At 34.9% G+C, this 22,532-nt stretch overlaps 2 protein-coding genes across 3 annotated transcripts; one reads left to right on the forward strand and one right to left on the reverse strand.

The window, feature by feature from the left end:
* The first annotated feature begins 643 nt into the window (after nucleotides 1-643).
* On the forward strand, nucleotides 644-4,708 carry LOC118029841 (protein ANTHESIS POMOTING FACTOR 1). Of its 2 annotated transcripts, none has more exons than XM_035033785.2 (11): nucleotides 644-839; nucleotides 939-1,030; nucleotides 1,120-1,220; nucleotides 1,913-2,013; nucleotides 2,142-2,208; nucleotides 2,310-2,409; nucleotides 2,496-2,609; nucleotides 2,699-2,836; nucleotides 2,956-3,040; nucleotides 3,948-3,997; nucleotides 4,085-4,708. In XM_035033785.2, the coding sequence occupies exons 1-11, from the start codon at nucleotides 833-835 to the stop codon at nucleotides 4,226-4,228; spliced, it is 999 nt and encodes a 332-aa protein (XP_034889676.1). In that variant the 5' UTR covers nucleotides 644-832; the 3' UTR covers nucleotides 4,229-4,708. The 2 variants fall into 2 exon arrangements, with proteins under 2 accessions (XP_034889676.1, XP_034889677.1); XM_035033786.2 differs by having other exon boundaries at nucleotides 644-835.
* Nucleotides 4,709-17,454: 12,746 nt separating this feature from the next.
* Nucleotides 17,455-19,239, reverse strand: LOC118029840 (protein WUSCHEL). Its single transcript, XM_035033784.2, has 3 exons — nucleotides 18,749-19,239; nucleotides 18,521-18,624; nucleotides 17,455-18,018 (listed from the first exon to the last, which is right to left on the reverse strand). Exons 1-3 carry the CDS (start codon nucleotides 19,125-19,127, stop codon nucleotides 17,707-17,709), a joined length of 795 nt encoding a protein of 264 aa, XP_034889675.1. The 5' UTR covers nucleotides 19,128-19,239; the 3' UTR covers nucleotides 17,455-17,706.
* Between the last annotated feature and the right edge of the window lie 3,293 nt (nucleotides 19,240-22,532).

Here is a 22,532-nt window from a genome sequence, read left to right on the forward strand (position 1 = left end):
AAATAGACAATTAAAAAAACCACTTAATTTAGTAATGGGACAAGTGCCTAGTTTGGGTTAGAGAGGACATTGGTATGTTGAAAATTAAAAAATTATTAGGAAATAATGAAAAATAAAAATGTTGAAAATTGATATAAGATCAACATTTTTTTTTTTAAAAAAAATGATGAAATTGGTTTTATGACTCCATCCACGATACATATTCTTATGTATTTTATATTAAGCCAACTTTCAAATAACTATGCTTTTTATATGAAGAAATATATGTTTAAATCTGGTGGCCATCATATCAATGTTGTAACTTCACATCCACACATATATTTATAGAGCTTCGAATCATGATTAATAGAGAGGAGGAGCCCTTTTCCTGCTCCTGGTCCAAAAAGTTCCCCAAACCACCCAATCCATGTGGGTTTTTTTAGATATACAATTGAGACATGAAGTTTTGCTATTCCAATCTACATGGACTGGGCAAGTCTTGATACAAAGCCCATGTTTTAAGCCCAAATACAAACCATTTACACTGTCAAGAGAAGAGAAGAGAGGAGGAAAGGAAAAAACTGGAAAAGAAACTCATTTCTTATGCGTAGTCACAGTATTTTCCCAGAAACAAAGTCCTCAATTGCTAACCGGGACGCCATAATTTCAATGGAACAAGTTGGGCCGGTCCGGGCAATACAAGCCCGGGCCCCATACTTCCCCATAAAAAGTACCTACAAAACGCCAAAATTAAAACCCAGCAGGTAAGAATTCAGAAGCTCTGCCTGTTCATCGAGGCATTACACATCTTCTTGTTCAAAATCTCAAATTTACCAGTTAAAATTCATTAACAATGGTTGGTACGTATTTAATTTTATCTTCTTCCTAATCTCATCGTCACTCGTTTCTTTATGCTTATTTTCTTAAATCACTGATTTTTTCTTATTAAAAAAACTTAGGGACGCAACAAGAGAGAGAAGAGAAAGTATCATTAGAACTAACAGAAGAAATTCTTCAAAGCATGGAAACTGGCATGGTTTTTAGAGATTATGTATGTTTCTTTCATTTCTTAAATACCCCATTTGATAATTCTTTCAGTTTTTCAGTATTACTCACTTTTTGTTTCATTATTGGTCACAGAACGGAAGAATTAGTTCCATGGATTTTCATAAGACATCAAGTTATCTAGTAACTGCTAGTGACGATGAATCTATTCGACTTTACGATGTTGCCGGCGCCGCGTAAGCTTTCTTTTCTTTTCTTTTCCTGCAAGCTTATAGCTTAAGCTTTTAATATTTGATAACATCTTGGTGGATATTAGTCATGTTAGAGTGATTTTGTTATGCCTGTCTTCAGAGCAGATGGTGGGCAAAGGCGAATGTTTTTGAAAATTTTTCGTATTTGAAGAAATTATTGTTATATTTCGGAAATTCTATGCAGTAGGTGGTTGTGTTAGCGAAGTGTGTGATTTAAATTCGGTATGCAAAAGTATTTGCTCGGATTTGTTTTTTTTTGTTATGTTTTCAGGTTCAGTTACTGTGTATCATTTTTATATAGTAAATCATTTTGCTTGTTGGGAATTTTAATGATTGCAAAACTGGGTTGAAAAGGCTAATCTTCTGTATATATGACTCTTTGTGAATGAGAGATTCAAGAAGAAAGTTTGATAAGAATTTAAAGGGGATTTTTTATCAGTTGCTTGGTTTTAATGCTATAGATGGCAGTTTTGCAGTTCTTTTATGTTATTGGAGCTACTTGAGAAATAGATTTGTTGAATTTTTATGTCATCATACAAGTATGGATGTAATTATTTAAGGGAAGCGGCATGTCTTGTTCATCACAGATTGATATTTTCTTGTTCTTATTTTATGGTGGTTGTTGGACCATGTTTTCTTATTGGCATGAATTATGGAGACAACATGTTTAACTTCAGATGCTTGAAGGCAATTAATAGCAAAAAGTATGGGGTTGATCTGGTTTGCTTCACATCTGATCCTACAACTGTTTTATACTCCTCAAAAAATGGATGGGATGGTACGTTTGCCACAACTGCATTTTTATATTATCTTTTTGATCATTTATTTATTTTTCAGGGCTAGATCATGGATTTATGCTTGCTTTGTCATGCTGTATTTAATACCATGCATTTATTATGGATGCAGAATCTCTGCGACTTCTCTCGTTGAATGATAACAAGTATTTGCGGTATTTTAAAGGTCACCATGACAGGTAAGGTTTCCAATATCGATGGCATTTATTTCACTCCCTAGTGATTGCTCCTACTGGACATATCTGTATCATGAAGTCACATTTCATGTTGTTTTTCTAAGGGTTGTCTCGCTAAGTTTGTGCTCTCGGAAAGAATGCTTCATCTCTGGTTCTCTCGATCGAACTGTTTTGCTTTGGGATCAACGAGCTGAAAAGTGCCAGGTTGATAAGTTGGAATATAGATGCTTGCTTAGAGAAAGGTGCTCTCTCTATTCATCTTGTATTCTGATTCCTTCTCTATGTTGTAGGGTCTTTTACGTGTACAAGGAAGGCCTGCTGCAGCATATGATGATCAAGGGATAGTCTTTGCAATTGCATTTGGAGGATACATTAGAATGTTTGATTCTCGCAAGTATGAAAAGGTTAGTGTTTATGCATGAAAACGTGTAAAGAGGATTAGCTGTTGCATAAGTAACTTCACAACTATTTAGCAACAATTTATTTGTTTCAGGGTCCTTTTGACATCTTTTCTGTTGGAGGGGATGTATCTGATGCAAATGTGGTAAAGTTCAGCAATGATGGAAGACTAATGCTCTTGACTACCATGGATGGGCATATTCATGTACTTGATTCATTCCGTGGAACACTTGTGAGTCTGAATTTGAGTTTTTTTAATACCTTTTCTTATTAAATGATGAAGATTTTAGATGATGATTCATGAACAGTTCAATGAGTCTCCCTGACCTTCCATATTCGCTGTTGTATTAGTTATCTACATACAATGTGAAACCAGTTTCAATCAATTCCACGTTAGAGGCATCTTTCAGTCCTGAAGGAAAGTTCGTTGTATCAGGTATTTCATCTGCCACCAGTTCTTTTGGAGTTGAGGTGACGCTAATTTAAATCTTTTTTCAGTTGGTACCTCAGATTTACATGCTTGGAATGAAGAGCTTCACAGTGGTTCTGTGTAAAATTATTATTCAATGGGATCAATCCTGCACATGGGCTGAACCATCAGGAATAGAAAATTTTAGAAGTGTTCATGGATATAGTTGGGTCGGGTTTGAGCTCATAATTTCATCGAATCTAACTTTTGATATTTTACAAATTGTAAACCTGATCCATTCAATTTTTTTTAGATTCAATCGTGTTAGATATATTGGGCTGGGCTAGGTTTTTTGTGTGGATATTACAGATATCCAAGGGTTGGTCTTAATTAGAACTAAGATTTGGCTTTAATAAATTAGCTCAAAACCTGTTATAAACTGTAACAAATAATTTAGGCTTACCAATCAATTGACTAAAATGGAATAATCAATTGTAAGAAAAAGTACAGAACATATAACAACAAATTAAGCTCTGAACAACAACAAAAAAGAAGAACAGAGAAATAAAAAATATTTATACCAAAGACTTTCTAGAATATAGTGTTACACTGTCAGTTGACTGTATAGGGTTACGGGTTGGGTCAGGTTGATTTAGTTTTAAAAATCCTAATCTGCCACCTGACCAGTGATATCCATTTCTTAGGTTTTTTGTTCCATTATCATCTGTAATATCCATATTATCTAATTTTAATGAGTTCAGCTGGGTTAGATAATGTAAATATTATAAATGAGCTGGTTTTTTTAAACACCGCTAGAAGATTTGCTAGAAAATTTATCCGACATCAAACCTAGAATTCACCTGTTTTAATAGGCAAGTCTTCCCTGTTGTGACTCCTTGCTAACTTTACTTTTATGGTTCTGATATTTTCACAGGTTCAGGTGATGGCCGAGTGCATGCTTGGAGTGTAAGGAGCGGGAAAGAAGTACAATAACCATTATTCCCTTACATATGTTCAATTTGTTCCTCGATTTACATCAGACATAGTGATCTCTTTTCTTTGTCTGTGTAGGTTGCGAGTTGGGTGACATATGAAACTGAGCCTCATGTCATAAAATGGGCACCTGGAAGTCTTATGTTTGCTACTGGGTCTTCTGAGCTATCATTTTGGATTCCGGACTTGTCTAAATTAGCAGCTTATGTTGGAAGGAAGTAGAATTTCTTCAGTACTGCCCTTACAATTTCAACCTCTATGCAGTCATGAGGTTTATTGATTCATTTTTTTTGGGATAAAATTACCAACAAAACTTGAATCTAGAGCTGGATTCTACTCGTATCTTTTTTCAGATAATATAGTTCCTCTCCTTGCCTCTGGGGTTTCAATTATTGTAGGGATTGTTTTTTGGTTTGGGGCAGTGGCAAGCAACTATGCACTGTATAAATCATCGCTCAACTTTCGAGCTTTTTTTGCGGTTGTAGATGAGAAGTTGCTTGTGGGCTGTTGCAGTATCAACCTCGTATCATCGAAGGGTTCCATAGAAAGCATATTGAAGTTCAGGTATCAAAATGTAACATTCTACAATACCTTGTAACCTTTTGATTGTATAGACGTTACATGATATGAGCAGGCCAATGAACGCACTGAATTTCGTAGTTCTTGTACTTATCAATAGAAGTGAATTCATGCTTTGTACAATCTACCAGTGCTTTAACTTCTTTTCCTCAAGTTTGTTTGTACATGTAAGGCACTTATTTCCATTTTCTCTGATCATATCTGCAAGCGTTTGTTTTTTTTTTTTTTTGTTTTTTTTTTTATATTAAAATTACGGTTGTTTTTAAATAATTTTTTGTATTGAAATATATGTTAATATATTTTTTATTTTTTGAAAATTATTTTTGACATCAACACATCAAAATGATTTGAAAACATTAAAAATATATTAATTTAAAGTTAATAAAAAAAATAAATAAAATTTAAATTTTTTTAATAATACTTTTAAAATATAGAAACAAACAGGCCCGTGATAAGATTTTATATTATTTTTAATGAAAGAGAAAATTGAGAATTAGAAAATTGATGTGTTCATTTAATGAAATAAAGCAAAATTATATGAACTAATAATTATAAAAAGAGTTGTTAACTTTAACCAAATGCCGGAAGCTGAAGCATATAAAAATATTTGATTTGCTGATGGGAAGAGTTCTTTAAGCCTTTTTTTTTTTTTTTAATTACATGAAAATAAAAATGATTTTTTTATATCATAAATATAATGATTTAAAATTTGTAGAAAAATATAATTGTTAGTATAAATTTTCATCTTTATTAATGTAATTTCTAAAAAAAAAAAAAAAAAATCTTTCTTTAGTTGTTTATGGTATAGAAACTATAAATAATCAAAATAAAGATATAAAAAATTCTAACAATTTGAAATACATCTAAAAAAAAGTATCTTGCTAATTAAAATCTCTTTCCCTTAGCAATGCTTTTTTTTTTTTTTTGGCAAAATAGTTTTAATTGAAATTAATTCATCTTTGTCCAAATTTCTCCCACTTGAAAATATAGCCCATTAGTATTTGTATAACGAAAACATTCTGGTCTTGATTTTTATAAAGAGATAGGTCTTTACCTACTTTCCTCTCTCTAGAAAATTCATTCTCTAATAATGCGGCATCTTATGATTTAAATTCAGTTACATTTTCACTTTCTTGTTCACCTATGAATACATGTCATTTTGAATGTTCAGAATATCTTATAAAGATACATTTCTTCATTCTTAGAACTAGTTTTCTATATTTATGAAAAGAATCATGAGCATAAGCAACACAACCTTAAGGTTTCAAAAAACTCAAGTCATGTTTATGTTTTGTCCATAATTCATATAACGTATTTGTAATTTGTAATTGGTAATTGACTTAGATGGTATACAATTAAGTACATAAATTACATTTAGTAATGCATCACTCCAATAAATGATATATGCAACTCTATTTTGTTGTGGCATTCCAGGAATATTCAATTGTCATCTTATTCCTTTTTCATCATATAATTCTCTCAATTGATCATGTCACGACCTTGATCAATTTTCAAAGTTTTATTTTCATATCTAGTTGATTCTTCATAAGGTTCACGTATACTATGAACTCAAAGCTTTTGATTTATAAGAAATAAAAAAATAACTATATCAAGTAAAATCATCTGTAAAGATAATGAAATAGACACCTTCATGTCAAGTCCTTATATTTATTGGACCACAAATGTAAAATGAATTATTTGAATTGACTCTAATACCTTTTCCATATAGTTTTGTTGTTGTTTTTCTAGCTAGACTACACGCGCGCGCGCACCATATTGAGAGGATATCGTGATGATTCAAATACCATGGCAGAAAGCCTTTAAAGTGCTACTCGAAAGATGTATGAACCGTCTATTTACTAGCGTGTGCGTGAAATGTGACATAAATAATATAAAAGTGAAAAGTTGACAATTATTGTGGATGCAATTTTTTGTTATTTTTTCCTTATATTATTTTATTAATATAAATAATATTAAAATGAATAAGCTTGAAATAGTTTACCCAAATTTTTTTTTCCTTTATACTTTTATAAATACACCAACCAAGTTGGCCCAACAAGGTTTAAGTTTAACCACATGAGGGGTGTAGTTCAATATTATTCTGAAAGGTATAGTTTAACTGGTCAGATTTTGAGTTTACTTTTAAGAAATTATCAGTTTGAGTTCCATTAACTTTAGAGTCACTGATGACTCATTAATTTAGTTGTTAATTTCAAGATTCATATAATTAGTTAAAATACATATAAACTGGATAAACACTCATATTAATCTTAAAAAAGAAAAAAAAAGGTTTAGCCACACAAGGTTGGCAGCGGATTTATGTTGTACGCTAACTCTGTGGCCAGTTGCCGCTTTGGATGACATAACAACCTTTTTCTTCATATACTACAGCACTAAATCAGCTTTAGAACTCATTGAAATCAAAGTATCAGGTTTACCAACTAATTTAGTGCTGCCAGAGGTCAGCTAAGAGGTAGAGCTGTTAAGCTATAGACTAAAGGGTTGGCTTTACAGTCATCGCGATGGTACAAAGCAGAAGGGATACCTTGGGCAAATTAACCTGGTCTTTGAACTCCACTCTCTTATCTAGGATTTCTGCAGTGTGTTTTTACCATAGGAACAATTGCTCTCCTTGTCAGCCATATGTCATATGGAGGCACAGTTTTACATGGATCAAGCAGGCAAATTTCGAGTGTGTTGTTTTTTCCCTATGTAAGCAGCATGTTGACTGAAAAAGTTGGAAATGCAAATTAGAGCTTCAAAATATATGAAAATGGAAAGGGAAAAGAGTGCTTTGTCAGTGATCTATACTAACTCTTACGACACCAGGTGTCTATTGTTGGTGGGAGGAGCCACTGGTGGTGGCTTTGAAACACTCAGAGGGGATAAAACACACTGTTTTATTACACAAAACCGAAGCTTACAATTAAACACAAAAGCTTAACAATACACGCCCTATCTCTCTCTCTTTCTCTTTCAAGTGTTTCTCACAATTCTCTCCACACGAAATAACATAACTGAGCACCCTATTTATACATAAATTCAGAATACGAAAATCTACTGTTCCAGGTGTGAAGGCGGCTGTTGACCGGCGATGTGAAGGCGGCTGGCGGCTGCGGCTGGTGGCTGGCGGCTGCGGCTGGTGGGTGGTTGCCTTCCTTGACCATCTAGGTGCTTCTAGATTGAGTTTATTCAACAAATCTCCCCTTTAAACTCAATCGAGGGATGTCATGCCAAGCATGAACACTTCTCCTTTCAATGCCTTCTTTCTGCTTGTAGACCCTTTTGACACCTATTGCTTTCTTCTTTTCTGGTGGGTCCTTATCTGCATGGAAACAAAATAGAGTTGTATCTTCCATAACCTGAGTGGTATCGTACAACTCTTCAAGATTCCGCATCCTTCTTGGTCCTTCTGACGAGGATGCTGATGGTGGTGTTGATGATGATGCTCCTGGTGTGTTCCTCCTGTTGAATACAGGGAAACTGTGTGCCGGACTTTGTGGTTCAGCTGCTGGCACAATAGGTTCTTCGACAAGTACTGTTGGTACTTCTTCTCCTTCAAGGATCAAATCAAGATTGATCCATTTGATTGCTTCTTGGTCATCACCATTCCATTGCCAAGATGTATCTTCTTCAAAGATAACATCTCTACTTGTAATCACCTTCTTCGTGATGGGATTATACAGTCTGTATCCCATCCTTCTTTCACCATATCCCACAAAGATGCATTTCTCGCTCTTATCATCGAGCTTTCTCCTTCTTGCATCTGGGATCTTTGCATACGCCACACAACCAAAGACTCGTAGATGAGTAACACTTGGTTTGTGACCACTCCATGCTTCTTCTGGAGTAATACCTTGCAAACTTCTGGTTGGGCAGCGATTCAACAGATACACTGCACATGATACAGCTTCAGCCCAGTATTGCTTGGGCAATTTCTTTGCTTTGAGCAGACTTCTTGCCATGTCAAGAATCGTGCGATTCTTTCTTTCTGCTACACCATTCAGCTGTGGTGTATAAGCTGGTGTCGTCTGATGTCTGATGCCTTGTTGTGTACAGAAGGCTTCAAAGTCATTTACTGTATATTCTCCACCTTGATCAGATCTTACTGTTCTGATCGTGTAACCAGTTTGCTTCTCCACAATTGCTTTAAAATCTTTAAAACAATTGAATACTTCTGACTTCCTCTTCAGAAAGTATATCCACGTCTTTCTACTAAAATCATCAGTAAAAGTGAGGAAGTACCTATTTTGTCCAGTCGACATAGGCGTGATTGGGCCACACACATCTGTGTGTACTAACTCCAGTGGCCTCTTTGCTCTCCAGTTGACTTCTTTAGCAAAACTGGATCTGTGATGTTTGCTGAGGACACAACTCTCACAGACTTCATCTGGATGATCAATGTGAGGCAAACCTTTGACCATCTTCTTGCTTGCTAGCATCTTCAAACTCGTGAAATTCAGATGTCCAAGCCTCAGGTGCCAAAGCCATTCTTCACTGTTGGTGATGGCGCTCAAACACCTTGCTGCGTCATACTGGATGTTCAAAGGAAACATCCTGTTCTTGGACATTTTCACGTAGGCCATTAATCTCCAATTGTTGTCTCTAATTGCCAGATGACAATTCTCCGAGTAAAAAGTATAGCCTCTCTCCAAAAGTTGACCTAAACTGAGTAGGTTCTGCTTTATGGCTGGGACATAATAGACATTGGCGATGTAGCTGGAATCGCCGTTCTTCAACTTAATTGGGATGCTGCCTTTACCTTTGAATGGAACCTTCGTGGTATCTCCAAAAGTAACTAGACCTTGCTTGGTCTCATCTAGATTACTAAATAACTCTCGATAGCCGCACATATGATTGCTGGCTCCAGTATCTAGATACCATATCTCCTCTTGTTTCTCGCCATGTCCTTGTTGGACAAGTAATGCAGATGCTTCTGTGTCATCTTTTGCTGCAAAGTTAGCATGCTCACGTATCTCTAACGGAGCTTTGCTTCTGCATTCAGTGCTATAGTGCCCAAATTGATTGCAACTATAACATTGGATGTTCCTCTTGTCACGGTTATTGTAACCGCCTCCTCTTCCTCTGGGAGTGAATGCATGTTGGCCTCGACCTCCTCTGGTGGTGTTTCTGCCACCTCTTCCTCTAAAACTTGTATTCCAAGAACCTCTTGCTTGGAATTGCTGAAATCCACCTCTGGATTGTTGACTTCCTGCTTGAGTGGTGTAGCCACTTGATGAAGTCTCCCCTTGCTCATATCTGTCCTTGAGGGACAGCTTTGCTTGTAAGGCATGCTCAATTGCCTTATCTCCATTTCGCTTTACGATCTTCTGCTCATGAGCTTGCAAGGAACTCATAAGCTCATCAACTGTCAACTTGTCCACATCTTTGGATTCTTCAATTGCGACAACAACAAAATCAAATTTTGGATCTAGGGATCTCAAAATTTTCTCAGTAATTCGAGCATCGATGATGGCTTCTCCATTTCTCCTCATCTGGTTGACTATCACCATAATCCTTGTGTGATAATCAGAAATAGACTCCGAGGACTTCATTTGCAATAACTCAAATTCTCCTCGCAAAGATTGAAGACGAATCTTCTTGATTCTGTCAGCACCTTTGTATTTCTGTTGGAGAGCCTCCCATATATCATGTGATGTTTCAGCGGAAGCTATGATCTCGAATGTATCTTCATCAAGACCTTGGTAGATGATGGTCTTGGCTTTGTTGTCCTTCTTTCTGTTGACTTTCAAGGCTTGCTTCTGTGCCTCTTGTAAAGCATCTTCTCTTTCTTTGGACTCTGGTTCATCATAACCAGTTTGTACAATATCCAAACACTCTTGTGACCCAAGAAATGCCTTCAATCTGATGCACCAACTATCATAGTTGTCTTTAGTCAGCTTCGGGATGAGTGTATGTGTACCTTCTGTAGTCATTTTGCTTTTGGAATGACTATATCACCTCTTTGGGAGCCGAATTTGGACAAACGGACACTGTAGATCGATCCAGAATGGTCCAAATAGTAGGGAACCGGTCTGACTTTGTTGAAATCGGGTCCGAAAATGGGTGAACCGGTCAAAAAATCACTTCTGTACGGCGGGCGGTTCGCTGGGTTGAACCGGGAATATTCTGTGGAATATTCGGGGGAATATTCTCTCGCTCGGCTCGGCTGGAACGCGGCTCGGCTCGGCGCGGAGCACGGACCGGCTGGTGGCTCGGCTGGACTCGGCTTGTGGCTCGGCTCGGCGTAAGCGGCTCGGCGCGGCTAAAATATGGCGCGCGTGTGTCTCAGTCGTCGTCTACCTCTGGGGCGCGTGGCTGCGCGTGGTCGTCTGTGCAGAATCTTCAGGCGGCGCGTGTGGATCACCGAGGTCTCCGATCAGGCTGATTCTTGCGACAGTGAGTTCGTATTGATGAGATCTACACTGTGGAATAATCAAAACCTGTTTTTGACAACTTTGAAAATTCGGATATACCCCAAAACACTTCTGTTTTCCGACGAACGGGGCTCTGATACCAATTGTTGGTGGGAGAAACCACTGGTGGTGGCTTTGAAACACTCAGAGGGGATAAAACACACTGTTTTATTACACAAAACCGAAGCTTACAATTAAACACAAAAGCTTAACAATACACGCCCTCTCTCTCTCTCTTTCTCTTTCAAGTGTTTCTCACAATTCTCTCCACACGAAATAACATAACTGAGCACCCTATTTATACATAAATTCAGAATACGAAAATCTACTGTTCCAGGTGTGAAGGCGGCTGTTGACCGGCGGTGTGAAGGCGGCTGGCGGCTGCGGCTGGTGGCTGGTGGCTGGCGGCTGCGGCTGGTGGGTGGTTGCCTTCCTTGACCATCTAGGTGCTTCTAGATTGAGTTTATTCAACATCTATTACTATTGTCTCAGTATTATTAATCGAGATTATTGTAGTCAAATAAATTAAATAAGAAAAAAAAAAGGAGATGATAGTAGGAAACAAATGTCATCACACCTCTCTCCTATGAAATTCACTATTGTTAAACAGTCAGTATTTTGTTTATAAACTGTAACTCGAGCAATTTTCTGAGATTTTTCATATAAATTTTTAGTAATTTTAAAATTTACAACACTTGAATTAGTGATTTCTACGTAATCAACTAGAAATATGATGAATTGAGCTACATCTCAAGAGATTTGTTAAACAGTCGGTTGAAATGAAGAGATGTGGGTACGTATACTACTAATGTTTATCTGCTAAAGTCGCATTGCATCTCTCCCATGATTTAGAACTAAGTCTCACACACATGCAACAAGTTGAAAAGGTAAGATGATTGCTCCTGTTGCAGAGCATCAACTCATGGATCTCGTATATGCAAGGCAATTCATGAATGACGAGCACGTACAGTGGAAAAACTTGGAACCAAATTACTAGTGTGTGTTAAAAAAGGAAAGGAAACCAACTAGAAACTAACCATTGGACGTATACTTACCATGAAATTGGCTGAAAGTTGTGATGTATGCCATGCCTCACCTTACTGGTTCGGGGCATTACGTATTGGAAGGTTCAGAAAGCTCTAAAGATCTTGGATCTACAACTAAATCTTTTTAGATCTATCCACCAGGAATAGAAGCATTGTCTATAGTTTCCTCATCGAGACTTCTGTTCTCCTCATCTTTCAAAAGTTGAAGGCCCTGAATGACACAGGGGTCATCCCAAGCCACAAAGTTTAAAAAATATGTCAAACCAAATAAAGGAAAGCATCCGTCCAAAATCTTGTCGACGGAGACCTTTTCCAGTAATCTTAGTTTCACCACCTCTAACACAGATATTAGAGGATCCTTTGAGATCTGTGTAAAGATACACTTCGCCTACAATATCCATTTATTCGGAGTTAACAATAAGAATAGTTGGGAGTTTTTCCTTAGCTAAGAACTGCACGCGTCGGGTATATTTTAAAGCAATAGCAAACAATTAGCTGGTCGTGTTTAATTTCTAACCTAACCCAAAACGAAGTTGTGGTATTTACGACGCGGCGGGTTCAAACTTCAAAATATATTCTCTCCTCTACAACGACTGCATATGTTATCCACTATTCGCTCAAAGCTTGTAATGGAACTAGCTAGCTAGCAGTATTGAGGGCTCTAGGTGAAGTCTGCAAGCCCTATTTTGTTCGATTTCTGTAGTCCAAACAGTGACCTTAAAACCTCAGAAACCTGTCACTCAAGTTTACAATACAGTTCTATAAAACACAGATACACAACAACCCGAGACTTAGCTAGTCCGCAAAATAGCTCTCCTTCAATGGGGTATGTTCTTCTCTTTTTTCTTACAGCTTGGTCTATGGCTCCTCTACGTATGAATGGCAGATAGCTTTTGTACACTATAGCCGTTCTGGAACAGAACTCACAGTACGGTATTCATTAGTCTTTGTCTGTATGCTTGCATGTGTGTAGAGGTAGAGCTAGGATAGGATTTATGCTAGGGTGATGGGTCCCATATGGAGGAGAACTTGCAAACTGTGCACTTTTATTCAGGCCCCCAATTATTGAATTGAACCTGGTCTCTAAACTACAAATTCTTGCAAATATTAAGATGACTTTTTTATGAAAAATATTTATAATCTTGATGTATTTTTCTATTGAAAAAATGTTTTCTTTTCAAAAAATAAACATATTTTTTATAATTTTTCTTTGAAAAAATAAAACTGATAATAATAATAAAAAATAGTTTTCTCGAGACCAAACCAACGTCTAATGAAAGCTATAGAAACAAAAACGACAATAAAGAAGGAACAATGTAACTCGACGACAACAAATTTTAGTACCTTTTTGTCCTAGCGTTAGCGTTGAATGTTACTTCCATTTAAGTCCATTAGTTCAACTCTTCTCTTGGAACTTAATTATATATTTATTGTATTCTAGAGACATCCCCATGATGGGAAATTAATGCAATCACACTGCAAGCACCTACATAAATATAACCAAGCAATTAGACATGGTCTCCTGTAGTCTCTTAATTTCTTAAAAATATAGATTTTCATCGAACAAATATGATTTACATAGTTAATCTCTAATTATATGACTATGACTAATGTGAGGATCCAAAAGGATTGACAAGTACTTTATTTTTGTAAATAAAAAACATTGGTAATCGTAGTTGATGATTCAATACCAAGACTTCATAAATTGAAGTTTGTATATTCAAATCCTCAAATACAAAAACTCTTATTTCTATATGAATAATATAACTAAATATATATTCCTTAATATAAGAAGGACAAGATAGAGTCAACAATAAGTAGGAAATATACACACAATCAGAAATTAAAACATAAATACAGACAGAATATTCCATTAGCATTTAAGCAAACATTATCGATATTTTAGTTGTCAATGGAATTATCGATGAGAAACCATTGTCCGAAAGTACATCATTCTGTTAGCGTTTATGCGAACATTATCGATAATCCATTGTCAGAAAATACATCATTGAGGGTTTTATTTTCAGTGGTATTTCTGTCGACAATATCAAATGATGAAGAAATATTCGTGCTCAATAATCATATTTTACCGCCCATTTTCCATCGGCCAACTAGTTTGCCAACAAAATTATTTGTCGCCTATTTCGTCAGTAAATCCTAAACATTCAAAAAAATTCTCACAAGTTTCAGAATGGATGCAAAGATACCAGTGAAATTATTGATATAATTAATAATGGAATTGCCTTTCCATCGGTGAATTTGTGGGAGTTTTCACAAAAATTCTATGATTAGTTGTTATAACTCTAAAGCCTACAATTCTCATATAAATACACAATAACAATCAATCACACAATTAATAAACCACAATCACAGTTCACATAACAAAAACACGTATCCAAAACAAAATGTACTTATATAAAGCTCACTTTATATTAAAATTCCTAAGATCCTAAACCAGAAGGTCCAAAAAAAAGAGAGAATGTATACTTATATTTGCACTCATCTTAGCAAAATACATCCTAGTTCTATGTTGAAGTTCTACTCTCGCTTTTGCTATTAGTTCTTCTCTTATTTTTATTCTAATATTTTGCATCTCAATAGACAAATGTTCTTGAACCCTTTTCTAGACCATTTCATCAAAGTTCTTTTAATGCATTGTTTGAGCTGAAATGTGGTATGCCTATAGTTGAAATACTTCGGTCCACCCTCATTTTTTAGGTCGATACCATAGGCATATCATAAACTTGATTTCTGTTCGGTTCATTACCTGCAGCAACCTCCAATCACAGTTAAGGATTGTGAGGAAGATGAGTAAAATTGTAAAAGTATCTTTGCTAAATTTTACAACCATATTGGTATTGTTATATATATGTCTCCTACAAAAAAATAAATTATATGAGTTCTCGTATATGATAAACAAAAATTAATTACATTACATATTATTGATAAAAATAAACATTATTACGATCATGATAACTATAAAAAGATTTACTATGAATACTTCCACTCTTGTATTGACAAACTTTTCCCTATACCCGCCCTTTTAATACGAGTTCCCCAGCTATTTTACCTGCAAATTAAGTAGTTTATTAAAAGTCTCACATATAAACACTTAACTCCAACTTCAAGAAAAAAAAAAATTACAACAAGTTCTTACTAGGTGTTTTGCATGATTGACAAACATAACCGCTTCAATGGTGAGCTTGCTCATCAGACAATAGGATTTTTTATTTGTATTTTATATACTAGATTGGGAATGTCTTCTAAGATTGTATGATTCCATAAATTGTTGAAACAATGCCCAATTACTCTTTATGACATGTCCCAGTTTAGATCTTTTACACTTCTCAAGTTCATCAAATCTTTTAACTTCTCATTGTTGAAACAATGCCCAATTGTTGGCATTGTAACACAAATCAAGTAACCAATACAAGTTTACAATAATATTGTATTAGTTGATTTGAACAAAAATAAAATAAAAAAATAAAAGAATCCAAGTTTACAATAATATAACATTAGTTGATTTAAACTTATCTAGTTGCATTGTGGTTTTCTCACACTCTCTTGAAAAGCGCTTCATTACTTTCGTCTCACCAAAAAAATTTCTTAATTAATTTTATACCTTAATTAGTTTTAAAATTTTAAAAATTAGTAACTCATTGTAGATATTATTTAATTATCTAACTTTGAGCTGATTTGTGAGTGAGGGCGTCTAGTTGTTGGATTTAATTAGAGGACAGAGGGCTGTTTCTGCTACTATTTTAATGAATAAAAAAAATAAATAGGGGAGAGAAGAGTAACTATCAAGTCTTAAATCATATTAAAACTGCTAATGGAATTTACATCAATAAATTTACACTTCAACCATGCCAACAAAATTTTCAATGAATAGTGATGAAATATTTTCCGTTGGCATTTTTGTTACTATTTTTCAATTTTCTAGTAGTGATAAGAATTGTTTAGAAATAGAGTAATACTTTATTTTTTTAATATATAAAAAAACTAAAGTCAAGAAAGGAAAAAAATGAACTTTCTATTAAAATACAATATTCTCCATCCCAAATTTGCTTCGAGTTTGACAAACACATTTAAGAGGTTTTTCACAATTTTCCAATGCAAGTTTTCTATCGTTTTCCATTTGAAGAAAAAACATGAATAATACATTTTTTTTTCTTTTATATGCAAGCATTTTTAGCAATATACATGATTAAAATTATTATTTTTTATATTTTCATATTTAGTTAGTTTTATTAATTTAGTATTATAAATATAATATATTAAAAAAATAGTTTACAATGTACTTTTTTCATGCTAATTTTTAATTTAAATGAAATAAAATTAATATTTTATTGTTAGATTATTATGAATATAAAATATTAGTATTAATGTTATAAATTATGGTTTTGTGAAAAATAGTTATAATTTTGATGTATCTCTCTTTTTTTTCAATGAAAAAATTTGTTTTCATTTTTTAACAAATTTTTATTAGAAATGAGAAACTGAAAAAAGAAACTATAAATGGAAAAACATTTTTTTGTTTTTGTTACTGAACATATCTTGAGAACTTATTCTTTTTCCAACATTAAATTGTTTTCAAGATTTTGAATAGAACCCTGAATTTGTGGATTTGTCCCTGCCCCTCTGTGAAAATTTAGATGTGACATGCTCAATGGGGCTTATATATGAAACATAGAAATTATAAAAAAGAAGATTATGCTTATAAACGCACCCGATTTCACATTATACATGTAAATTATTGAGAAATATTATTCAAATTCTAGCTAGAACTCTATGGTAAGTGCTAGTCATGGTGTTAAATGAAGGAAACCATAAAAGGGAAAAGAAAAAGAAATAGAGAAGAAAACAATGGTCTTGTACACACGCTTACAGAGTTAAAAAAAAAAATTAATTTTTTTAACTTTAAATTAATTTGTTTTAAAAAAATAAAAAATTATTATTTTAAAACGCCTTTAAAAAAAAAAAAAAACAATATTTATCGGTCTTTCAAATACCTTTCTTATTTAAAATTTAATATAAATGGATTATGTTGTCCCTTATTAGTTCAATCATTATACCCCCATCATATCATTGCCAAATCTTTTCCTTCTGTACACAACAGCACGACATGATATGATACCCAGAAAAACCCTAGCTGAAGCACTACTGTAGCGTAGGGTGCACCAACGCTAACTTCGCTTAACCAATCATTTCAAGTCAAGGGTCCCACTGTCCATAAATCACATTCCAAACTCTCTCCTCGCAACTGTCTAGAGCACCACCATATGATCATGAATCATGATCTTGTTGTTCTTTGCTGGTAGTTGAAACTTTTGGGTTTTATTGAAGAGAGACAATTGTGATGTTAAACTAAGGTTAGACGTTATTATATAGTATTAGTAGTCCTAAATTACCATAGCATAAAACATTATTGGAAAAATCAATAAAGCAACACAATCACCTACTAATTAAGTACTTTGCATGACAGGTGTTAAGTTCACAAATACTAAAAGCTTTCAATAAACAAGTGCCCAGCAAGAAGACACCGCAGGAAGCACGTAAAATAGTACTAATTAATCAGTGGTGGTACCTAAGTGGAATATCATAAGAAGACTAGGATTACTTGAGGCAGCAAACTAGAGAGGGATGATGTTCAGAGACTTTAATAATCTTGTTGCTGGCCATTGTAGGAGTAGAGGCTAAGCTCCAAGGAAGTACGAGAAGTAGTGGCATTGCCATAATCATCAGAGCCATACCAGCTACTGTAATAAAAGTCTGGGTTAATGTTGTTGATGTTGAAAGAGGTACTGATGTCCTCGCCATGCATGGGAAATAGAGGAAGAGTCTCCATCTTTTCAGCGGCTTCCTGGTCTTGATCAAATACAGTATAGGAAGAACTGTAAGGGTTAATGCCACCCCGTGATCCATAGTTAATGTTGTTCATGGATTCACCACCAGCTGGTACTGAACAGTCCTGATGAAGCAAAAGAAGAAGAAGAAGAAGGATTAATTAGGAGAAATTAAAGCCATTTGAGAGGGGGGGAAAAGAGTATATTTGCAGTCCTTTTCTAGTCTTGTGTTTTTTGTCCCAAGTCCTGTTTACTGGAGAGGAAAATGCATGCTTAATTCAAAGAAAAAGGAACTGTGCTGTTCCAATTATTTTGCAAGGAAGCCAGAAAAGTTTCTGCCCTTTCTGTAGATGTTATTAAGGAACTTTTTTAAAGCAAAAATCTTTCTATTTCGTCTCTGCCTTTGTGATTGGAGTTTTAAGGCAAGATCTGAGTGGATGTTAGTATAAAGGTACCTAAAAATTCACACAACATACAGTATTCCACATGGGTGTAACTTTTATGTTGATTTCTTGCCATTTTAATACTTACTAGCAAAAGCATATACAAGTACACAACTTCAGCATTATCGAAAGATCTTATCAGAGGCATAAAGTCACTAACATTTTCTGGGTCATCATTTCTTACCCAATTTTTTTTCTCTTGCATGGTTACAGATCCATATCCATAGTTATCTGCTTGCCCAACAGTAACCGCACCAGTATTTGAAGATGAAGAAGCAGAAGAAAACCCTGCAAATTATTGTCAACACAAGACGCATAAAATAAACAAAAACTCAAGTCCAGCTAGCTAGCCAAAATTAATAGCACCGCAGCGAAAAGAAAAAAGATACAAGTTAGAGAGGGAAATAACAACCAGGATTATTATTGCTACCGGAGTACTTGTAAGAGTAATAATCTTCAGGTTTCAAGGTAGTTCTTTGTTGCGTGGGGACATCATTGGTGAACCTTTTCTTCTGCCTCTCACGAGCTTTATGGTTCTGAAACCAATAAAAGACATTCTTGCCTTCAATCTTGCCGTACTTTCTAAGCCTAGCAGAGATCTGTTGAATCTCAGCTCCATTTGGGGACCTAACACCTTTGATGTAGTACAGTTCCTTCAATATTCTTATCTGGTCAGTAGTGGGAGTCCACCTTGTACTGGTTTGCCTGCAAATAAAGTTTCCTTTGGCACCACCATTATTATCCTCATTTGGTTGTTGTTGGTTTTGGTGTTGTTGCTGTTGAGGTTCCATGATGGATTGAGAAATCAGAAAAAAAACAAGGGGAAGAGAACAAAAAAGCTAGAAGAGAGAAAGAGGAAGAGATATAATTAGAGGTGGGGTAGGCGTGTGTGGGAGAGAGATCAGTTGTGCATGAAATAGTTGAGAGGCTGGGGTGGGGGATTGTATGGACTTGTGGGCTATAAAAAGGGACTTTCCAAGAGAGGGCTAAGATGCACATGGGGATGAAGAGATGGAAGAGAGGATATCAGAGAAATATCTGATAGAGAAGGACTGAAGTTGACAGTGAAGTGTTCATATGAAGAGAAGGGACAAAAAGGAGCTTAGAAAAAATAAAAATAAAAGGGGGGGGAGGGGTATCAGTGGAATTACTTGGATCAAAAGGCATGACGAGGTATGATATAATTAAAGTGAGCCAGCCAGCTTCCTTGAGAGAGAGAGAGAGAGAGAGAGAGAGAGAGAGTACTGTACATGAAATGTAGAAAATGAGGCATGAAGTGATATATTGGAAAGGAAGGAAGGAGTGAGTGAGGCTTCTGAATGAATGAATGAAAGTCATAAAATGATGTGGTGTATGTGATTTTGAGCTCATGCATGGTGGAGGTTATTAATAAGGTTATTCTTTTAATGATGATATATGATCCTCCTCTTTTACCAGGCCAGAAGATAAATATTCTTCGTAATTAAGGGCTCTGTTACGGGCGAAATTGTAAATGTCTTTGAACCCTTCAAGCTCAAATGGGGCCAAGCGAAGGGAAATAATGCATGGCCATACATGCAAGGAAAAAAGAGGTGTTCATATCTTAGCCTACTAGGAACTATCTTTATGTCACAATCTTTCCATTACTATATGTCTTTGCTTTTATTACCTTTATCTTAAGATCATATCCTCTGCAAGAATTCCCGCAGGAACTTAAGCATCTAAACTGGCTTACCATAGCCTTGCGGACTGCCTAGCTAGCCAGGGGACCGCCCTCAGTTGTGTACTTATGTTCAAGTAAAAACAATTACTCTGAGTTAGCTAGTACAACCTGATCATAATAACATTTGATAGTGAGTGTCGTGTGTGTGTGTGTGTGTGTGTGTATATATATATGCAATAAAAGAAACAGCTCGATCGGCCGGCCATTGCAAATACTAAACCTTCAGAGACTTCTCGACGCTGAAAAGGATGTTCTTGCTAGGGCAATAGTTGGAACATAACCATGATAGCTGTCTGTTTGAATCTCTTTTGATTGGGGGAACATCATAAAATCTCTCCTTCCATGCATCTTTCCTTCAGCCCCCTCCTTGATGAAGTATATAATATTCTCCAAGCCATAAAATCCTTTCTAATGAATAGCATGCATGCCGTGTAATATAAATGGTCAAAGAAACCACAGACTCTGAAGGAAGATCTGATGAATTTTGCAGAAGAGCACACTAGCATTTCAAACAGAATTCATAATCTTTACAGGCAACATTCAAGGTGCAGTCTAATTCAAATCATATTTCTATGAATGGCCTCTTTTGTCTGTGCAGATGCATGTGATTCTGGCATGGAACCATGAACACCAGTTTTCTCAGTCAAGTCTCAAGCTATAATTAGAGCAGTTGGTTTGTTGTCTATCCCATTCGGTACCTAGGTTGGAGGTTGTTTTTTGTAGTGTTTTTTTGTCTAAAATTACATTAAAACAATACAAAAACATTAAAAAAGCAATTTAAAATATAAAAAAAATCAAATTTTAATAGAAAAACATGCTGAATATCAATGTCAAACCGGCTAATCATGCATAACCGAGAAATTGAATGTGAACAAGGACGTGAAGCAATAACATCAAATACAGTAACAAGTGAAGGTACATAAACTAGCTAGTAAACAATAATGGCAGCAATTGGGTTCAAAAACATTTCACCATCGCCATAGCTGCAGTCCTTGAGACCACGGATCAGCACGCCTTCCAATAATAAATGTAGGAAGACCAGTAAAGAAGGTGAGAGAGAGAGGTGTATGGGGTTTCATGGAAAAAGACCATCCTCAAAACCTCTATCATTCTTCCTTGTGTTTTCTTTCCCAAAAATAACTGAAATTCAGCATAAATATTCGCAGTGCATGAGGCAATGGGTGTCACACTGTCATCTCCTTTTCTCTTGCGAGAATGAGACGCTTTTTCACCAGGGAAAGTTCAATCCCACGCATATATATTACAAAAGGGTGTGTGAAATGATTATCCTTCTGACTACAGTAAGTACCATGCAGTCTTGTCGCCTGACATTATAATACCTGCACTTATTTTTATTTATGTTTTACTCTTTTTTTTAATTAGCATCATGTTGATACTGCACCCATGATAAAACAAAAAAAATAAAAACAAAAACAAATTGATTCAGCCTTCCTTCCGTGGAATCAAATATTACTACTGCATCTTTTAGTGTCATCAAATGAATAATCATGTGTACGTGTTTCCTTGAAATTAACCGAGAAATGATGATGATGATGATGATGATGGAGGATAAATAAAATAGAATGGTCTTAATTTAACTCTATAGTCATTGTAGCTCACGCCTTTGTGGCACCGTGGACGCACGACTCTATATTCATGATTAGTCTAATTAACAAAAGAACTAAAAGGATGGTGTGCACCGCCTTAAAATAATATTTATTTTAATAATATTTTTTTTTCTGATCTTTGTTATATATATATATATATATATATATATATATATATATATATATATATATATATATATATATATATATATTATCATTCTACATCAAATATTTTGAAGATTGAGCTTTATAATTTATTATGGTTTGTTTTCTACGTAGTTATACTACCAGAAAATCAATAAATACGGAAATATATTTCCGTCGGTAAATTGCCGAGGGATTTTACCGACGGAAATATTTCCGAGGGATTTTACCAACAGAAAGATTCCCTCGGTATATACCGAGGGAATTATCATGGGAAAAAAAATTAAAGCAAAGCAAAAAACAAAAGATGATTACGGATTTTAAATCCGTTGGTAAAATGTGAACATTGTTCATCATGTCAATTACAAAGGGAATTACCGACGGAATTTTTCCGTCGGTATTTTACAGAGAGCTCCAGAATTGTTCATCTTCCAATTGCACATGAAAAAAATTCAATTGATTTATTTTCATTTAAATATTACAGACGGAATCACCGACGGATTGAAAAATCATAATTTTTGACGGTAAAAACTTTTTACGAAATTGAAAATTTAAATTAAATATTTAATTAAAAAATATTAATATTCAATTATCCGTCCGTTTTGTTCTCTTTTCCTTATGTCTTCTTCTTCTTCTTCTTTTATCCTCTTAGTTTTTTTTTTAATATGCTTCACGAATTGTTTTTTTCCTTAGCCTTCACTTTCTTGATTTTGTTCCCATATGAGATCAATTTTTATTTGATT

Source organism: Populus alba, chromosome 5 (genome assembly GCF_005239225.2).
Source record: "Populus alba chromosome 5, ASM523922v2, whole genome shotgun sequence".
Lineage (NCBI taxonomy): Eukaryota > Viridiplantae > Streptophyta > Magnoliopsida > Malpighiales > Salicaceae > Populus > Populus alba.